At 40.4% G+C, this 20,738-nt stretch overlaps 2 protein-coding genes across 3 annotated transcripts; both read left to right on the top strand.

Annotated features, from left to right (window-relative positions):
- Positions 1-255: 255 nt before the first annotated feature.
- On the top strand, positions 256-4,758 carry polg2 (polymerase (DNA directed), gamma 2, accessory subunit). Of its 2 annotated transcripts, none has more exons than XM_044028323.1 (10): positions 256-353; positions 546-668; positions 1,309-1,741; positions 1,877-1,982; positions 2,465-2,570; positions 2,712-2,897; positions 3,460-3,597; positions 3,698-3,778; positions 3,934-4,034; positions 4,156-4,758. In XM_044028323.1, exons 2-10 carry the CDS (start codon positions 579-581, stop codon positions 4,319-4,321), a joined length of 1,407 nt encoding a protein of 468 aa, XP_043884258.1. In that variant the 5' UTR covers positions 256-353; positions 546-578; the 3' UTR covers positions 4,322-4,758. The 2 variants fall into 2 exon arrangements, with proteins under 2 accessions (XP_043884258.1, XP_043884259.1); XM_044028324.1 differs by having other exon boundaries at positions 257-305.
- A 1,077-nt stretch (positions 4,759-5,835) lies between these two features.
- srp68 (signal recognition particle 68) lies at positions 5,836-16,894 on the top strand. The gene is made up of 16 exons (XM_044028976.1): positions 5,836-6,008; positions 6,369-6,435; positions 7,934-8,047; positions 8,278-8,473; positions 9,244-9,326; positions 9,432-9,541; positions 9,679-9,758; positions 9,931-10,071; positions 13,165-13,263; positions 13,386-13,450; positions 13,853-14,006; positions 14,108-14,202; positions 14,463-14,592; positions 14,668-14,743; positions 14,863-14,915; positions 15,017-16,894. The coding sequence occupies exons 1-16, from the start codon at positions 5,921-5,923 to the stop codon at positions 15,242-15,244; spliced, it is 1,779 nt and encodes a 592-aa protein (XP_043884911.1). The 5' UTR covers positions 5,836-5,920; the 3' UTR covers positions 15,245-16,894.
- The last annotated feature ends 3,844 nt before the right edge of the window (positions 16,895-20,738 follow it).

Genomic DNA, 20,738 nt, shown 5'->3' with positions numbered 1-20,738 from the left:
ATTTTTGTTTTACCAGGGTATAAAGTGTTGCTACGCTCTTTAGATTGTTTTTAATTGAGCGAATAAGGAGAATATGATATTTTGACATGAATTCATCCAGTTCAAGTAAAAAAATCATTCAATTCAAGTAAATTCATTCAGTTTCTTAAAATAATATCTTATTATTTTATTTATGAGGGCTGAAGTCCAGTTATGACGATTTTGACACGTTAGTACCAGGCTGTGACGCACGTGATAACCCGGATGTAAAATCATAACTTCCGGGTCAAGTTCTTCCTGTGAAATTTAAAGTTTTCTCATCGAGCGTGAGTACCAGTCAGACCGCTGCAGGCTAGTAATGAGTCATATTCGCGGTGTGTAAACGTAAACAGTTTATTGTCTGTGTTCGTTTTTTGTTTAGTTTTATAAAAGAAGAAAAATTAACTCGAAAAAGCGATCCGAGCTCGTTTTATTCTATTTAAATACATTATGCAACATCACTTGAATGGAAGGAGCCTGATGAGCGGGTCAGCTTTTTAAATCGTGAGGATTCATTTCTTTAATAGATTTTTGGACATGTGGACCCACCTGTGCTCCTGATGTTACCTGTCAAACATGTCCTGTCGACACGAACACTGTGGCACGTTAGGGGGCGCTGCAGTTTGTCAGGGAGCGTGGATGCTGATCAGGTCAGGACCTTTTCTTTTTTATTTATAATAATCAGTTCTTTTTTTTTTTTTTCACAAAACTCCATTTATGAACATCAGTTTACATACCAGAACAACTAAACGTAACAACAATAATAACAAGATACAAGAACAGATAAAGGAAAAGGTATAGGGACTAATACTAAAAAAATAATACTATAAGCATGTTCATCAACAGGGATTGTTACTTGGGGAGCAGGACACTTAGTCATAGACTCGCTTACATTTTAAAAACTGACTGAAGGGTTTATTGTTGTGTATAGTCCATTTTTTGTATATGTATATATATGTGTGTATATATATATATATATATGTGTGTGTATATGTATATTTATATATATATATATATATATATATATATATATATATATATATGTACACAGTACTTTATACCACTGGACCATTAAAGAAACATAAAAAGACCATTCATATAAAAAAATAATTATTTATCCCAAGAGTTAACCATACCTGTATAGAATATATTTCCAAAATTGCATTGTATCAAACAGAAAATCAGACCGAAACAAGAATCTACTATGAATTTTTTTTTTTTACCTTTATCTTAGAGTTTTAGCAGCTGGATAAATAACGTTCAATATTTTAACGTGAATTTCCATCTCAGGTCAGGACTCTGCTGCAGCTCTGTGTGGACAGATACTACGTCTCACCCGGTCACACAAACTTGGAGTTGTTCCGCCGTGGTATGAGCTGTAGCTTTGGGCCTCTGGGCATGGAGCTGAGGAGGAACCTGCTGGAACAGTGGTGGCGCTCTGTGACCACCTCCAGAGCTCAGGTGTTTGGGATAAACACTGTGAGCAGCAGCAGGGACACAGACACTGATGGAGGAGGAGGAGGAGGAGGAGGAGGGAGGAGGAGGGAGGAGGAGGGAGGAGGAGGAGGAGGAGGAGGAGGAGGAGGAGGAGAACTGAGGATGGTTGAAGCTGAAAGACTTAAACAAATAATTGGACAGGAAGAGCTGAGTAAGGAGCAGATCATCCAGGAGGTGCAAACGCTCCTTCACAGGTCCCCATCTGTGAGAACTAACTTACTTCAAGGTGAACTGCTGCATATTGTTTTATATAACCATTACACCTTGTCACTCGATTATGATGGCTTCACTATTGCTGCACTAAAATAACACACTGCAAGATTGTTTTTTGCACATTATTTCATTAACTCTTCTCTCTCAGGTGCCTTGGAGCAGTTTGTGCCGTTGTTGGAGCTGGTGAACAGGAAGTTGCCCTTTGGCCTGGCTGAGACCAATCTGTGCTTTCAGCCTTCGGATGGTTCTGGTTGGTGAGGTTTCATTCGCTGTCTCTTTTTCTGCCTCTTTATTGGTGTAGAAGCAAGCTTGTGAAATGCATGATGAATATGTTATTCTCAGACTACATTATTCTCCAGGTGAGACGAGGATGCACAGTGTGTGATTGGCTCCTTGATGAGTCTTTGTTTAAGCACCTGAGTGATTAGTGATGACAAATACATGGAAATAATCACAGTGTACTATGTTTTCATCAGTAAAACATTATATTTAACATTATATTTGACAAACCTAAATCATTATCACAGTCTGTTAGCAGCTTGATCCATCTCTGCTATACTGTATGTTGTATGAAACTGTATTTTAAAGGGAAAAATAATTCCAGTTTCACATAATGTGTTTTACCACTAGAGGGCAAAGTGTCATCAATGGTTTGAGGTGATACCTGGAGTCTAGGCAATACACTAGCACAATTCAACCACAGTTGTCACTTTAATGTGTTGGCCTTTTTTGGCAGTCCTGCTGAAGTCACCCAGACGTCTCTGGTGTGGTTCTGCTCTCCTCGCACATCTCCACAGTGGCTCGATCACTGGGCTCGACAGAGGCTGAAGTGGTGGAGAAAAGTGAGTATTTTATTTTTGGAGCTAAACTGTCACAGGTGATGGGACGAAGTGAGTGGCCCTCTGCAACACCAACATCTCAAAATCATGTTGACTCACATTTTCCCTTCGTTCCTTTGTTTCTTTCAATCCACCTTTGTCCAGTTTTCACTGTCTCCCTCCGACTTCAGCAGCAGTGACGTGCCGGAGGGAGAACTTGTGGTGGCAGCGTCCCGCGGTGTGAGAATCGTCTATAATTTCCCGTGGGGACAAGAGCCACTGGAGATGCTGTGGAGCCGAGGAGACACTGAGCTGCTGCAGACACACAAAGGTGTTCGATCAAAACTTCAGGTTTGTCTGCTGTGATTTTTTTGACACACCCTTTTTTAGTATGAGTCACATGTGTGCGTTCATTACACTTGCTGCTTTTGTTGAATATTTGCAGTGTCATTGCAACATTCAATGCAGCACCTAGATTTAATGGCACCATGGAGTCTCATAAATAATATTTGATTGATTATTAGGATCTAATAATCACTTCTCCCATGTGGAAATCAAATCAGCTCTGTGGTTTGTTTTTCACAACACTTTTGAAAGCAAAGAAAAGCACAGGTGTGAGTAATGAAATGAATAATTGCTGCAACTTGTTTAGCTTTATTACCTTAAGGCCCCAGAAACGTGGTGGTTCAGTGGATAGTGATAAATTTTTTAGCCAAAGACTAAATTATGAAACATCACACATTTACAGTTGATGGAAACAAGTAATATATTTTGACCAAACTGATTTCTTAGGTCACATTTTTAACACTGGCTGTTGAAATACATTTGTTAAGTGTATGGAAAAACAAGCTAGTTATTTTATCGTTGTTGTTGTAAGTCTGTATTATTATAATCACGTGTAAATATGTTTCAGTGTCGAAATGAACGCAAGTCAGTGCCTCATGTTGTTTCTCTCACCGGGAACATGGATCGTGGCATGATGGCCTTTTTGTCCAACTCACTGCAGCTGCAGAAGAAAAGAGACAGCAAACAGAGGCTGCACCAGAGAAAAGTATTGATGGTTTCTAGCACGAATTGTTTACTTATAATAGTATAATTTGTCTATTGCTGTGTGATTCTGTCACTGAGTTTAATTTCTCTGCTTGTTTCAGGTTCTGAAGTTGAATCCAGTGTTGGCTCCAATAAAAGTGGCTTTAGACATTGGCAGAGGAGCTACGATGGAGTTAAGACAGGTCAGAAAAACACCACTGTAGACATCAGTGATTGACAGTTTCTTCTTTTGTGCTGGGTGAATTTGATATTCAAGGGATATAATCACCACAGAACTTATTTATTCATTGTTTTCCCGTCAGTCAGTGAACTGATGAATATGTATCTGCTTTTGTAGGTCTGTGAAGGCCTTCTTCAAGAGTTTATGGAGTCTAAAATCACTGTGTGGCCTGGGTACCTTGAAACTATGCCAACATCAATGGAGCAGCTTCATGCCAAGTAAAGTGCTATTAAGTGTTGTGATGAATGTAGAAGTTGGGTATCATCGGGAGCAATTTAGTGATGATTCTCTTGTTGTGGACTCATGTCTGTTTCTGGTCTATGTCTCATTGTTTTGTAGATACGATGAGATGGGAGTGCTCTTCACTGTGGTGGTCAGTGAGAACACCATGGAGAGTGGCCTCCTCCAGGTTCGCAGCAGAGACACCACAATCAAGGAAACCATGCACATCTCTGAGATTAAGAACTTTATCTCTAGATATGTTTCTGCTGCAGACAAAATCTGAAGAGACATACTGTGATGGCACCCAGGATATTGTGCTGCCTCAGTGTCCTACAGAGACATCCTTGTGATAAATATTTCCTCTATCTGTAATGTTTTATTGAATAATAGATGGTTCAGTGTGATCCAGCCAGGAACTGTGGATGTGTTTGGCTGGCTGGCCATTCTGTACCATATCTGATAAACTGAGAGACTCCTATCATTACTGGTCAAAATGGCAGTATGAGACATGGACAGTTTATGTTCATGTGCACAAAACCATTGAGCATGTACTTGCCAGATGACGCTGATTCTGATGATGATATCCCTCAGCCCAGTTTCAGTACATTCAAGCCAAAGGGTGGATCATTTATGACAAGGCAGGACAATTTATAATTTTCAAATCATAATCACAATTTGAAACAATGCGATTTGCAAATCACAAAGGTTGCAATTTATTTTCATTGTATACTACATAAATAAATGAAAAAAGTTTTCATTCTTGCATTGAATAGGTTGTCTTCTCATGTTGTATTGCTCTGCCTGAGATGTTGTCGGGGTTTTTTGGGGGAGGGGGGTGTTGGTTATGTGTTCACCTTGGCAGCCCGTGGCCAAGTGGAAAGGGAACTTGACTTGTAACCAGAGGGTTGCCAGTTCAAATCCCCACCCGGCCAAAAAGGGCTGGGGTACCCCTGAGCAAGGTACCCAATCCCCAATGCTCCCCGGGCGCCACTCAGTGTGGCAGCCCACTGCTCCTAATTCTAGGATGGGTCAAAATGCAGAGGAATACCCCTAAGGGGATTAATAAAAACCTGCAGAATAATAATGGGGGGATTGCACACCAAAGTCACGATTTTGAGAGATTAATTCACAATTACGAGTTGCTATTTTGAAATTTTGACTTAGTATCCCATTATTATAACTTAGTGATCAGTCAGTCAGTCATCATCTAACCGCTTTATCCTCCACCAGAGGGTCGCGGGGGGTGCTGTGCCAATCTCAGCTACATCGGGCGATAGGCGGGGTACACCCTGGACAGTTCGCCAGTCCATCGCAGGGCCACACACAGCTAGAGACAACCATTCACTCTCACACTCACTCCTATGGTCAATTTAGAGTGTCCAATTTACCTAATCCCCACATTGCATGTTTTTGGACTGTGGGAGGAAGCCGGAGAACCCGGAGAGAACCCACGCACACACGGGGAGAACATGCAAACTCCATACAGAAAGGCCCTTGTTCCAACCGGGGCTCGAACCCGGGTCTTCTCGCTGCAAGGCGAGAGTGCTCACCACTATATACATTTTTATTTTTCAAGTGGCGGAAACGCGCGTCCTTATATAAGAGCATCAATCAAAGGCAACAGCGTTTTTGTTTTTTTTTTCTCATAGGAAAAGAAGAGAGTGCAGATCAAATGTAGATCTAGCGCGTACCCACCTCTAAATTGTGTTGAATACGACTTTAATTTGTGATCACGCCAGACCACAGTTGGGAGGGCCGATCAAGTTTGCAAATCTCGCGAGTTTTTAATGTAGTTTCGAGAGCAAGGCCAGCCCGTCCCTGCTGGCTCAACTCCTGACTGTGCATTTGTATGTGGCTGCCGCTTAGCCTTTAGCATCCAGACATGGCCGCAGACAAGCAAAACGAAGCTAAACTTTCCCCCATGGATGAAAACAAGGAAAATTTGCAAGACGGAGGGACTGGATTGGAGAGTATCCTTTTTGGCACCAGAAGTGACATTTGTTTTTATTGTTTTTTATTTTTAATTTGCCACAGCGAATATGTGTGCGTTTCCAAAGCTAACGTTAAGCTAGCACGGTTAGGGGGATAACGTTTTAGGCGACGTGTCATATTGAAGCAGAGAAGAAAGTCAAATTTGCTCAATATGTCATGTCAACTTTTGTACATCGAGTAAACAATGAATAGTTTTGTTTAGCCGATTTGTTTGCTTTCCATTGTTGTAACCTCTTGAATTTTAGCAGCATTGGTAGAGTCAGACCAGTGCTAACACCACTGACATTCTACAGCCAGTGATAGTAGAACGTCGGTTTCTCCTTAACAGTGAACCACAGTCTTGCAAATCATCAAGGAATCTCAGCAGCAGCATGGCCTCAGACACGGAGACTACCAGAGATACAGGTGAGCCGAGCCGAGTCCAGTCACAGATTACCCTATATTTGACCGCACATTTCTGCGTAGTTCCCTGCTTACTCTATGGTTGTTCATGCAGAGACGTCCAAATACCATATCTATACGTTTCCCACTAAATAGTAATAACGTTATGCTCTTTATATATTGCGTTTGTGTCTTTGGACTAAATTCTTATTTTGTAAGTTGACAGGGAGCTGTACGCATGGAAATCTATGCTGCCATATGGTTCCCATCAGACAGTTGGTGTATAAATCAGGGATGGGCATGGTTTAGTGCTGAACGACTTGGGGAAAATATCTTATTGCAATTTGTTTTCTAAGATATCACAGTTTTATTTTGATTTGCAATAAACAAATTGGTAGTGAAATTGGTAGGAAATAGGGCCAATTTCATTCCTAGTACTAAGAGCTTATTGAATAACTAGTGGGTTTACCACACTGTCAATGCCCTCCCCTTCCTCAAGGTTAACTATTGTTTTTCAAAAATCCTGAATCTGTAAGTGTGTCCAAATCTCTTATATCTCTGAATAACTTAAAGCCCACATAGACCGGAAGCTCCAATTAACGCTGCGTTTGTGTGTGTATCTGCGTCATTACCTCGTTTATGAAACCCTAAAGTTTCAGAACAAACAGTTCAGCCACTGCTGAGAAAATAGTGTTGTATTGTTTTCCTGGGCTCTGCGAAGCGGATCGGCACTTCCTTAATTTGATGTCGTCATCAGAAATCCGCACCACTCCTCTCACCACTGTAGCGCCTCCTGGTGCAGGCACTAGTCCGGGCACATCCGGTTGCGTACATTCAACCGCAGAAGAAGAACGACTCTCATTGTAGCTGCTGAGATGCAGAGCATCCACCGTGCCAGAGGGGGAGCTGTGTATCTGAGAGCTGGCGTATCTATTACGTCACTTCCAGGTACCTGACCAATCACAGGACAGTGGGAAAGCTCTCGTTGGCTGGCCAATCACAACACAGTCCACATTCTGATTAGGAGGTTTTTAATCATGAAAACAATATATGTAAGTAGACCTCCATAACTAACATATATGTGTGATACAAGCATTCTATGTCACCTTTAAACCTAAAAACCTACTATCACTGAAAATCCATATCTGTTATTTACCTTATTATGTTTTGTTGCTCAAAATGAAAGTGGCCAAAACCTCATTGGTGGAGGTAATGTGTAAATATTTCAGTCCAATTCTAGTCTACTCTGAGGCCCCAGTACAATACACTTGTGGTACAGCCTGAATAAACATCCTTTCATTCGCTGTCACTTTAACTTCTCAGTCTTTACTTACTGGTCTGAATTTTATTACCTAACAATGAAGGGAACATAATTAAATATTTATACACTATCATTGCCACCACGGAAGCTCTGTCAACTAAAGAATAGAATAGATCTTTATTGTCATTGCAACACTGGCAATGCCTGCCTTGTTCATTCTGAAAAACAGAGGTTAATATGTGACTGTTTTTGTATTTCCAGGGGCTACTGTTCCCGGAGGCTCCGGCGCCTGCGCAAGACTCTTGGCTTCAAGATGGGAAACAGACACAAGTTTGTTGGGAAGAAAATAACAGTTGAGATGCTTTCTGACAGCAGGTGAGAAATGATGGTGTACATATTTTGAATATAATCTGTAAAAATAAACTATAGGGATACCCAACTTTAGCCTTAAATGGATATAACATGTACATATTCAAGCGTGTGTTCCTTCAACTGTTAACTGCTGCCTTTTAAATACTTGACTGAAAATTGTACTTTGGGAGATTATTAAATATGAAAATTGTTTTGTAAGCTAACAAGTGATTTAACTCCATCTCCGCTATCAGGTATTTATTGCTAGTTTTGATGGAGGCAGAGCGTGCATGGAGCTATGCCATGCAGCTGAAGCAGGAGGCCAATACAGAGCCACGTAAACGCTTCCACCTGATGTCGCGTCTACGAAAGGCGGCCAAACACAGTGAGAAGCTGGAGAAGCTCTGTGAAAGCCCTCGAGTCGATGCCAAAACCAAACTTGAGGCACAGGTATGAAAGACATTCATCATTCGTCTGGATGCAAAGATGCATCATGAAGGAAATGCAGAAATGATTTATTTATATAGCCTAGAGCTGCAGCTAACGATTATTTTCATAATCAATTATTTTCTCGATTAATCGTGTGGTCCATAAATATCAGAAAACCTTATGTGTCCAAATGTTGATCGGTGTTCGTCAAACCTGGAAATGATGATGTTCTCAAATGTCTTGTTTTGTCCACAAACCAAAAATATTAACTTTGAATGATTTCTTTGTTATCCAGAGCAAAGAATTTAAGAAAATATTCACATTTAAGAAGCTTAAACAATCGTAAATCTTGTTTTAATCATGAAAAAAGCTTCAAACCGATTAATCGATTATCAAAATAGTTGTCGATTAATTTAGTAATAGATAAATAATCGATTAATCATTTCAGCTCTAATATAGCCCTATTATAAGTTTAGCACTTGCTATTATATAGCAAGTCCTTTAAAGAAAAGAGAAATACAAATTATAGAACAGCTATTGATATTTTGATCTAAAGCACATATGGGTTTACTTTGAAGGTGTATAGATTACACTTTGTTATCTTTGAAATTGTAGCCTTAAATACCTTAGCCTTCATTTTTTCTTTTTTAAATGTCAACTTCTTTTCAACCTTTTCATGCTTATTACTACAGACAATGTTGATATGCAGAATGAACTATTTAAAGAAGCATTAACATGTGAAACTAATGCTTACAACAGCTAATAGTAATGACTAATGTATCTGATTCCAGGCCTACACTGCATACCTCAGTGGCATGGTGGATTTCGAACTGCAGGAGTGGAAACTTGCCATGGAAGCTTTCAACAAGTGCAAGTGAGTTTTATCATAATTACCTTTTCAACATTGTCTGGCAGAATAAGTTGGTTTGTCATCTTTGGATTTGGAAACTATAAAGCAACCTAATTCTTGTCTTTTCAGGACCATCTATGAGAAACTAGCTAGTGCATTCACCGAGGATCTAGCTGTTCTTTACCGTCAGCGCGTGGACGAGATCTCGCCAAACATCCGCTATTGTGCTTACAACATTGGTGAGTAACGAGCACTTGGGTACAAAACTAATACTCTTTTACCGACTGTCATCATAGTTATGAAGTCATCCTGAGACATTGTCCAGGATCTCATATCCTCCTACATGCAGTGAACTTGTTGTTCCCCCTGACTGCAGGTGACCAAAATGCTATTAATGACTTGATGCAAATGAGACTGACAGGAGGAGGAGGAGGCATGATGGCTGAGAAACTGGAGGTGAAAATGGTCTTTGTTTCATTAGAGTAATATATTGGAGATATCATGTTCGGTTTGTGACACAGAATTTTCATTGACAAAATCCAAACTTGTCATCAGTATGCAGATTGGGAAAAATTTGTATAAATTTGTATAAATTAATTAATTATGTTTTGGTTTTTTTTCTTTTCAGTCCCTGATCACACAGGCAAGAACCAAACAGGCAGCTACCATGAGTGAAGTGGTGTGGCGAGGGCGTACAGTGCCCGTCAAGATTGACAAGGCCCGAATCTTCCTCTTGGGTCTGGCAGACAATGAGGCCGCAATAGCTCAGGCAAGTAGCTGCTGCTCTGTAGATCTTCAGATGAACTGACTCCATTGTCAAGTAATCAAATTATCAAATTATACTGTACTTTGAGCATCAGCTTGGTGCAGGGCCAGTGTGATTGTTGTTGTTATTATGTAAGCATTACCAACAAAAAAACCCATGAAATAACAAATGGAAAGCCTATGTTATTCATTAAGGATCAACATTTATTATTATTAGTTATAAAATGAAATCAAACTTGAGCAGCACTGACACTGGGACAGGGATGTATGACCAGCAGTTGAAAACAACAGTAGCAACAAAAAGCTGGAAAGGGTCAAGACTTTCCAGCTCAAGAAAATGTAAAAACTTAGTCCACCTTTGTCACAATATGCTCCAAAATCCTTATACACTAACACTTAATGAATGTGTAAACATGTGCAACAGAGTAGCAAAATAGCTCACACATAAGTCAGAGGCAAATCGCTTTGCAAATGGGATCTGCAATGCAGCAACACAGGGTAACCAGCATTTAAAAGCTAAATACCATGATCCGAACTGAAGATGCCTCCTGGATGAACTTCTACAAAACTCAAGCAAGATTTGTCTGTCTCTGTACTCCAAAGATGCAGTGACCTGAATGACTGAGAACTGTCACAGACAAGAATAGAGCAAACACTAAGCTGTGATCTCCTTTGTTATTGGATCTGAAAAAAATCTTTTTAGTTCATTATGAGACTAATCGGGCAAATTACACCATGGTAGGTCACTACAATCTAGATAATTAATGGGAAACACTTAGACTCATACAGTTCACCCTTCTAGTATCGATGTACTGGTTGTTTTCTGTAAGAGTGAAATGAGAGATCAGGATTAGACTTATGGCCTAAGATCTCAACATATTACACAATAGCCTTGTACCAGTCAGGTTCTTTACACTTTCAGTAGGTGGCACTCTCCTCTTTACTGTCTCACATGTCCCCTTAGTGACACCACAGCTCATTCCTCCTGCTGTTTCTGTGCCGAAACGCTCAACACACCCTGCAGACACACCTGTCACACCCACAGTCACTCAGGTCTCTGGCATGCAGCCTCTCATCGCACAACTGCATTCTGTGCATTTCATCCCACACATGAATATAGGGCTACACCCAGCAGGTCTCTGTGGACAGACCAGTATTGTCTTCTTGAAACACCTTTCATGCTCCACTGTTCGGTTACTGGTCATTATTAAACTAATAATGTTATAATTGAATTGTATTGACACCAAAACAGAAACTGTAAATAGTTAAGACTCTATGGATACAATCCAATTACCAGGCACATTGTTTGAATGTGATCCAATTGTAATTCACAACACATCAGATTTGAAGGGTCTTGCAAATTGCATGCATTTACCCTCTCACATGGCATCTCGTTACAGAAAATGGTTGTGGGAGGTAGTTCAGTAAGTGAAACGTACACAGAATTTGGTGGTTAAATTGAGCTCTAGTTGACACCACTCTTCATTGTTTGAATTTGCCACAATGCTGGTGCAGGTCAATGACGACAACGCTCAGCAAATGCGTTTGATGTGGCCCTTGTGTCGATACACTGGAAATATATCTGATCTAGAACCACATACTGAAGTGACACAAATCTGATTTGACAATCGTAATTAACGATCAGATTACTGTGTCTACACAGCTCTGGGGAAAAAAAATCTGATCTGAGTATAGACACCATAAAATAGCTTCAGGAAATCTGAACATAATTTTGATTTATAACATTAGTTAACATTTTCTGGGAGAATTAATGGGCTCTTTCACTTGTTTCACTTCTTTAATAGTGCATGATGTTAGTTTTGTAATTTGTTTTTTAAATTTAGAGGAAAACATTCAATTCAAATATAGGCTGCCAGTTTGACAGCAAGTATCATCCCATAGGTGCAGGCGACAAACTTCCACTTGCTAAAACTGATGGGGCATCATTAAAATTGTGAAAATGGAGGCTTCAAAATGGGACTTTGTTTTGTTACTACTACGTCCCCATTTTATATACAGAGACAACCTCAGGTGCTACCTTATAAACTCAGGAGAATTCATGTCAAACTTATATGTGAGGCTTTCCCAGGTGTTGCACCTAACCCTCTGCTCTTGTCTGATGGGGACAGGAAACCCTGGGTTGGGTCATACATCAATCATGGTTGAAGAGCTCCATCAACACCCTCCTAACTCTAGTCAGTTTATCTGCTGTTAAACCCTCTATCTGAACAACAGAAGACACTGAACAGGTTGAGCTGGTCGTGCAAGGCGTTGTCAGGTTGTTAGCATGAGTGTGTAGCAGCACATAACATCAGCTGTCTGGGTGGATGTGAGCAGCTTGATCTTTCACCAATAATTTCTACGAGGAATTTCAGCGTAACATTCTTGCCCTCTGATGCATCCGAAGGATTAACTTGCTCTTTAAAGCTACAAATGTGTCAATAATGTCATTCAGATGAAGTGTCCCCATTTTTTTAAAGACCCCCAAAAAAAATAAGAATCAGATTTTTTTTATTGACTAGAATCACAGATTCTGCTAATAGCACATAGCATCTTTTCAACACAAACCTAGCATTTACAGCATAAAATCATAGAAGAGCAATATGGGAGTGTGTCAATGAAGGGACGGTCCTGTCTTTCACAAAGATCTGAACCCTGAAACTGCAGTGTGTCTGATTACAGAAGAGTTGTGTGCAGGAATGCATCAGCAGCCTGCCGAGCCACATACCTTAGTCTTTCCCCCTGTACACCACAGTAGCATTCCAGCTGCAACTGTTGCTCTTTGTACTACTACTACTTCATGTGTATTCATTGGTGAAACCATTTTATAACGCTGTCTAAAATGTTGAAATTGAATTAAAAATACAAAGAACTGTTCACCCCATTTTTTGAACAGCCCAGCCTGTCTTTACATACAGACATAAAATAATCCAAATATAAACAAAACAAGGCTTATGTGTGAATGTATCTCCTTACTACCCAAAATCTTAATAAACTTCACACAACATATAATTGATTTGAATGATTTTTAAATATAGCTGTTAGAAATGTTCATTGAAGTACGCTGTAGATCTCAAGTGGTGTTTCTGTCACACAGGCTGCCAACGAGGAGACCAAAGAGCATCTGTACGAGACGCTGCTGGCTGAGTGCAGAGACACCATCCAGGCTGTGAGGGAGGAACTGAAGAGTGAGGCGGTAGGACATCATATTTGGTTTTGTTCGCAGTGACCTTAATATCTGTGAACAAGTCAAAATTGTAAGTTTCGTTTACGGGCGGCTAACATTTCTCTTTTTTTTACGACTGGCTGTCCTTGTAGAAACAGCGAGAGAGAAGCTCTGATGCTGACAGTGGCAAAGTGTCCAACCTGCAGTTCCTGCACAGGTAAGAGAAAAAAAACTGTGTTAATCTGGTGTTTCCATCATGGTACAGTTCGGTTTGGAATGGGAGCAGTACCTTTACTTGGTTGGCTGGGAGTGTGCTGTGCTCGATGGCCACGTCACTGACTTGCGTAGCGTTACGTACCAGTGCACCAACAACGACATTAAACGCTCGGTTTGTGGCTGTTATTCTCAACAAGATGTCAAGCTTTGTATGAGAATAGACTGTGGGCATTGGACTTTTCTGTTGCCCAATCAGCTGACTAAATTGACTAAAGATTTAAATTGACTAAATTATCACTATAGCTGCAGAACAGAGATAACGACTAATTACAGGTAATGATAGCATGTAGCCAGGCCTTTGTCTGTGAAGAAGTGGTAAAAATGTGCTGCTTTCTCTTCTTAGTTACCTGACCTACATCAAGCTGTGTACTCTGGTGAAGAGGAATGAGAGTATGGCTCATACTCTTCAGGCCAAACTGAAGGAGCCTATGACCGATGAGAACAAGAGGGGTCCCCGTCCACAGGACCTGATCCGCCTCTATGACATCATCTTGCAGGTAACTGTCAGGACATTAAGTTATTGATCTTTTCGGCTGCATTTAGGGTTGTTCAAAAAGACAAACTGTCCATAACACTTCCTTAACCCTCCTCTGTACAGAGTCTGGCTGAGCTCTCCACCCTGCAGGGTCTGGAGAATGACCACACCTTCCAGAAGGAGGTGTCCCTGAAGACACTGGTCTACAAGGCTTACAGGTGTGACATTTAGTTTTTTAAAGCTTCAGCTGTATACAGTCAAATGGTTCAGACACAAACAGCATCAGCTAGTACAATAAAATTGATGTTTCCGTCAGTTGGTGTCCTCTTGTGATCCTGTCTTACTTTCACTGTTGACCACATGACACCAATTTTTGCAGGTCCACCTTTTTGACGTCTTCTAATTTTACAGTGTCTTATTTCTGATAAATGACATGTTGTTAAAGTTGCATTGACCCTTTTTCCACCTCCTGTGGCAGGTGTTTCTTCATAGCCCAGTCTTATGTGCTGGTGAAGAAGTGGAGTGAGGCTCTGGTGCTGTATGAAAGAGTGCTGAAATATGCCAAAGAGGTCCAGTCTAAAGCCAAAAGCCTGAACAACAGCCTCAAGGTCGGTTTGGACAGTAAAACATGCACTAATAAAAAGTGTACAATGATCATTAACATCCATTGTAAAATCCTGTAGGATCTCCCTGATGTTCAGGAGCTGATTGCTGATGTCAATGCTGAAAAATACTCACTTCAGGCTGCAGCAATTTTAGGTGAGGGAGTCTTTCAAACTGTTTGCCTGTTTATTTCTTTTACTGTATGAGAAACTGTGAAGTTGTGTTGTTCTGCTACATTAAGTGTACAGTCCTGAGGAAACATGTTTGTGTTTTAGACACTGATGAGACTGCTGAAGTTCCTTCTCAGCAGCAGGTTAAGGACAACACGGTAAGTCAGGGGAAACATGAGTTCATTAATATGTCATATTTTGCTCGTGTAATTTTATAGTTGATTCATGTTTTAATGACTTTCTCCACCATGCTCCACAGCCCCTCTGTGACCACCTGGACACATTTCGACTTGACCCCACCCTTGTGGGCAAGCAGCCACATCTGGTCCAGTTCCCTCCTGACTTCCAGCCAATCCCCTGTAAGCCTTTGTTCTTCGACCTTGCTCTTAACCATGTGGCCTTCCCACCGCTGGATGACAAGGTAGAGCAGAAGGGCAAGGGTGGTCTGACTGGCTACATCAAGGGCATCTTTGGCTTTGGCAGTTAAATCAAACCCAGGCCTTTGGCCTCCACAAGAGAACCACAAGGCCCTGCCTGCATTTACCACAAACATGCAGACTTGGTTCAATCAGTGATTACAATAATTTAATTTACTTTTTAGTTTTTGATTTGTGGTGCGAGATGAACTGGGTTTGCAGAGGGTCTAATCTTGCAAGAAAGATTATAGAAACACATTGGAATTGGAATCAATGTCTTAATAAGCAATATGATCCAAGTTCTCCTGCCACCTTTAGTAGTAACATCATGCTGTGTGGGTTCCTAGCATACCAACTCCCTCATTTATCAGCGCTGTAGAGATGTCGCAGACTTTCAGGTTTTACAGGTTACCATGTCATGGTCTTGTTGCCTACAGCCAAGTGGTCAATCTAAAATCTTGTCCGAGTAAACTCCTTCTTTGGCATTGCACCCCCCCCGTGTTGTTTTTAAACGCCTTCATTTATTTACATCTTGTCTGTTTCAACATCGTTTGTTCAATCCAAACCACAAAGTGCAGACTTGGCTCAGCTTATTAAATACCAGAAATAGTAAGCTGCAGCCAATGCATTTATCAAACATGGTGCAGTTGCATTCCATCACATTCTATCACCTTTGCCGTGGACTCTCGTGTTTTTGACATGGTGTGATTCAAAGCCTCTTTCAGTCTGAACATCCAGTCTCCCTCCTCATTGACTAATTGTTTCCACAACTCTTAGCTGACAAAGGAAAAAAAGAGATGGAACACTGCAGGCCAGTAATGCAACTTTCAACTGGACAATAAGGAGCTCAGGTTTATGATGTGTAGTAATTATGCGTGTGGCTGTAAAACCTCCTCATTCAGAGGAAGCCTGAGTTGTGTGAAGAACTGGAATAAAACGTGGCTGCATCAGGAGGAACAAATCCCTGAATTATTCATTTATTAATATCAGCAGTGACATAAACTGTTTCTGACATACTGTGACATGTTTGGTACTGAACACCCCGTCATGTCAGACAAAGGGTCCAACTGCATCAGCTCAGTGTAGAATTTATTTTATCACCACAGGCTTCCTTTCTGATAACCTCATTTGTGCCCCGGTGCAAGTGACGCTCAAATAACTGTAATTATGTAATGTTTTTATTTTGACGTTTGTATTTACATTTTAGCTAATCATAGTCTTTGGACTGTAGTAGTTCAGTACGTGGGGGGGAGTTTTTTTTTTATCAGCCTTTGCACCACATGTGTTAAAGCACCACATCTGTGTCCATCATCAGGATGAAGACATTTCATCACTATCTGCACATCTCTCCTCTGTAACATCAGAATAGATTTTGTCATCAGTTGTTTGTCAGCCGTAACATGTATCCATGTTATCTTTGTACACCAAAGGCGCGTCATTCCTCTGATCCTTTAGGGACCTGGTTTGCCTGTGACATCTGCCAGAAACTCACCCATCCATTCATGTCTTGCTTTCTAATTTTATCAATTATTATAATTAATTATTCTCTCTCTCTTCTGTTGTATGTTCGTGAATTAAGATGGAGGTGCTGGATAAATTCCAACGTTTCACCTCTAAACATACTGGAAAACCATTGAATATGACCAGTAATGAGAATAATTATGTATGATCTGATTTGATTTAGTTTCTAGGTTATTCATTAAATATATTTGCAACAAACACTCGTCTTTTATGATTCATTTGAGTCTTTTGTGGAAACGTATTGAGACATATATTTTTGTCTGTGTCTGTCACCCAGAGATTCATGGACCCAGGACCATGAAACAAAGCTATGAAATGTAAATTCAACCCTTGTGGTTTAGTGAGTAAAAAGAGAATGTCTGAACGAAGAATCTGTGTAGAGGAAGAGGTGTGTGTGAGTATGTGACTGCGCCTGAGCATCTCTCTCAGGTGTGGGTGTGGTAGGAGTACGTAGGATTCCTCAGCAGGGTGTGAATGTTGTTTAGGTGTATTTCACGTATACATTTTTATGTATGTGTTTGTTAAATAAACACAACCCAACATGACAATATGGTTTTTGCCTACTCATTACCATACACCATATTAGTAAATGAATTAACTCACATACCCTATGATAACACATGTACTAATGAAACAGGATTCTTGACTTTATTTTTGTCAATGTGCTTCACTAAAAACATATATCCAAAAAATTACTTAGATAAAGATAAAGGGAGAAGTTCCATGTTACACATGTTTGTCAGACTTCATATTTACTTGGTGAACCAGTCAGCCATTCTGTGTTTGTTGACTGTATGAAGAAGGCTGACACACCCTCACTGTGTTGCTTCCCTGCTGCTCAGCTGTTTTCTTGTAGCATACAATTTATTTTCTTACACTGCCCTGCAAACTATGGAAAAGTAACTTGACCTTTTAATCAGATATTTTAACCTCAGTGGCCCAGAGCACAGGTGCATCCACTGTTTCTTTTGTACTGTTTGTCACTGAAAATGTAAAAGCAATTTCAGAAAATTCTATTGCTTTTACATAATTCCTAACTTAAAGCTGCAGTGTCAAAAAGTTTTGCTGATTGTTGATGTTACTCTGCCTCTGTTTGTTTTTTTGTGAACAGAAATGATGTAATATTATTTGTATGCTGCATCCTTCATCTTAAAACAGGCTCTGTCAAGTAAAACTGTCAGAAATGACCGAGGCTGCGTTTGACCCTGTTCAGACCTGGGGCCCATTTCAGAAAGCAGGTTTAGTGAAAATTCTGAGTTAGTTAACACGGCAACATACCCCGTGAACCTAACCTGCTCGTTGGCAGGTTTTCTTCAACAAACCCTGAGTTTCTCTCTGTCTCCTCCTCCTGCTGAGCCTGAAGCAGCTGTGGGGGTGCGGGGGGGTGTTGCGGGATGGACGTTTGCGCGTGCCTCAGAGCGAGGACCTGTGGCGTATTTCCACCGGCTCTACTCGCCTCGGCACGGCACGACGCGGTTTAGGTACATACTCAACTCAACACATCTATGATTACAAGCCTGTACGTTTACTTGTCTTCAGTCAGCACATATCAAATCCAACCTCCACACACGCATCAATTCTTAATCAAATCAATCAAAAAACAATATTTTGCCAATGTTTTAGAGACGCCCCCAAAATCTCACAAATCATGTTTCCAGGGGAGCTCATGTCTCATTAAGGGGGGGTGAGAGTGCTGGCTCCCCTGTAGTTCACACCAACACTGTGACTGTGTGCACATTAAGACTCTGTCACACTGTTTTACCGTGTGTTACTGTAGACACATCATCACTGGAGACACTCTCTGGTACTGTAGACATTGTTGTGAAATGTTCCGATCATAGATCACATCATGATGGAGATTATAGCTGATGTGCCTATTTCTGATGCACTTTAACTTCACTGTAGTTAAGAAGTGACTTTTTGAATCTAGCTGTAGACAAAATCTTAAAGTTTGACAGCATTTCAGTGACTCTGTTTATATTTACACATGGAAATATAGCCATGAAGCAAAATGTGGTTAAAAAAGTGAGACACCTGTGATGAACACACATAGTGGGCCAGTCCATCACAGGGACAAATAGAGACCACTAAAACTTAAGTACATTTTATTTTAAAAAATTACTTTTGATAGTTAAAGGAATATGCATGTAGCTTTGTATTACTAGAATAAGGGTAGTCTTTTTGAAAAAAATTTCCCCTGAGTTGAGAAATATCTTCGTTCTTTTCTTTGTTACGTGCCCTCCAGTGACACTTGGTCCTGTTAGCGTAACTGTTAGCAAAGATGGCGGACACTGTTTACATTCTGGAAATTAGGTCCCGTCCCCCTACGAGTGAGTCGAAAAATTACCAAATTAGCGTTGCAGTTTCAAGCCTCGGACCAAGTGTCACTTGTGAGCATGTAACAAAAAATAGGATGAAGATATTTTACTTAAACTGAGGTTGGGAAGCATCATTGTTACTACTACCCCTATTCTAGTATTATAAAGCTAAATGCAAATCATTGAAGTATTCCTTTAAGTACAGTAAAATGATAAAAAAAAGTGAGTCATTTTCTAGTAATATACTTTTACTCAAGTATCCCTTTAAAGGTACTTTATACAAGACTGCCAGGTCCTAGCATTACTGCTTAGCTCAAAGGGTTTAGAGGCCTCATCATGGTAGCCACACAGACACATGTGCTGTTTGATCAAAACTCTTGTTAGGATTACGTGGGTGTGGTCAAACTGTTGACTGACAGCTTCCTTCTCCTGTTAGTTTTGTCACACCCGTTACAACAGGGTAACTTGTCGACCGATTGTGATTGTGACTGGTCATGAAGAGTTTTGTGTGTCCACATGTTTCTAACCTGAGCAGGTCTAATGCGTCAGAGTCATTGGAAACACCTGTGTGTGTATGTGTGTGTATGTGAGTGTATGTGAGTGTGAGTATACAGCCTCACATAGTGACCAGCATGACACTGATTCTGAATCAATCCTGTCCTCTACTGCTCTGTTTAGTTGCTCTCAAACATATTAATCTGCCTTTCATTTCTTTTTTTGATATAGTTACACATTTGGATCAACTTCATCACTTCATCACTTCAAACGCTCTGATGAATTCTTTGTGCTTCCTGGTTTTAAAGTGAGCCAATAAAGAAATAAAGAGCTTAAGTGAAATGTGAGTATTTGCCCTGACTGATGACGGGCTTCCTTTCACATACCTTTGAATCACCTTTCATTTCTGCTTTGCCTTAAGTTCTACACATTTGAACCACATGGTATTGAATCATTTCTATGCTGACCTTTAGAGCTGACCCCTGGTTTAGTAGCGACAAACACTCGCATCACCATGTGGTCAAAGCTAAGCCATTTTTAATGGAGCGACTGACTCTTCACAGCTCAAAAACATGATAAGGTTAAAAGTAATTGTAAATATAGACATTTCAACAAAATTGTGTTTGTTTTTAATCTAGTAGTAGTTGATTTAAAAGTTGATATTTTAAGAGTGTGTTTAATTTTTGGAACTCACTGAATCGTTTTCTTTTCCACTCCCACAATTCCCCTCAACCTATTTCCTCAAAAAACAATGTATAGTATTATTCAGCTTGACAACAACATTATTGATTAGTGTTGAGCTGAACTTTTTGAACTTTTGAGCTGAAAATTAAAAACGCATGCATGCTTGCATCCTCCAAATAATGAGTATCTGTTCTTCCAGACAGGTGGACGCACCCAGAGAGAGAAAGAGAGACAGGATGACTGGACCCATGAAAAATGTGCGGTCTCTGTGCTGTTCCCCACTCTGCTCCAGAGAAAGCTGCCCAGCTGCATTCCTCACCATGATTTCCTATTGTTGATACGCTACAGAGACGCCCTGATCCTGAATGATTGTCATGCCTGTGGATGCCACATGCAAGTACCTGCAGTATGTATGGAGCCATGGTTATTGTTTCTTTATCATGAACACTATGACATTTTTTTGGCGGCATTATGTAATTGAATTCCTCACTGGTCCAGAGGCTGTTAGGCACTTCTGCACTGTTGACTGAACACACAGAGCATCTGG

The sequence above is a fragment of the Solea senegalensis genome, linkage group LG6, assembly GCF_019176455.1.
Source record: "Solea senegalensis isolate Sse05_10M linkage group LG6, IFAPA_SoseM_1, whole genome shotgun sequence".
NCBI classification, from domain to species: domain Eukaryota; kingdom Metazoa; phylum Chordata; class Actinopteri; order Pleuronectiformes; family Soleidae; genus Solea; species Solea senegalensis.
This window is presented reverse-complemented; position numbering and strand designations above follow the sequence as displayed.

Coding starts and splice junctions, on each gene's coding strand:
- polg2 (XM_044028323.1), top strand. CDS start 579: ATGTTACCTGTCAAACATGTCCTGTCGACACGAACACTGTGGCACGTT. Junction 1,742..1,876: donor GAGAACTAACTTACTTCAAG/GTGAACTGCTGC, acceptor CTTCTCTCTCAG/GTGCCTTGGAGCAGTTTGTG. Junction 3,779..3,933: donor CTACGATGGAGTTAAGACAG/GTCAGAAAAACA, acceptor CTGCTTTTGTAG/GTCTGTGAAGGCCTTCTTCA.
- srp68 (XM_044028976.1), top strand. CDS start 5,921: ATGGCCGCAGACAAGCAAAACGAAGCTAAACTTTCCCCCATGGATGAA. Junction 6,436..7,933: donor GGAGACTACCAGAGATACAG/GTGAGCCGAGCC, acceptor TTGTATTTCCAG/GGGCTACTGTTCCCGGAGGC. Junction 9,542..9,678: donor CTATTGTGCTTACAACATTG/GTGAGTAACGAG, acceptor CCCTGACTGCAG/GTGACCAAAATGCTATTAAT.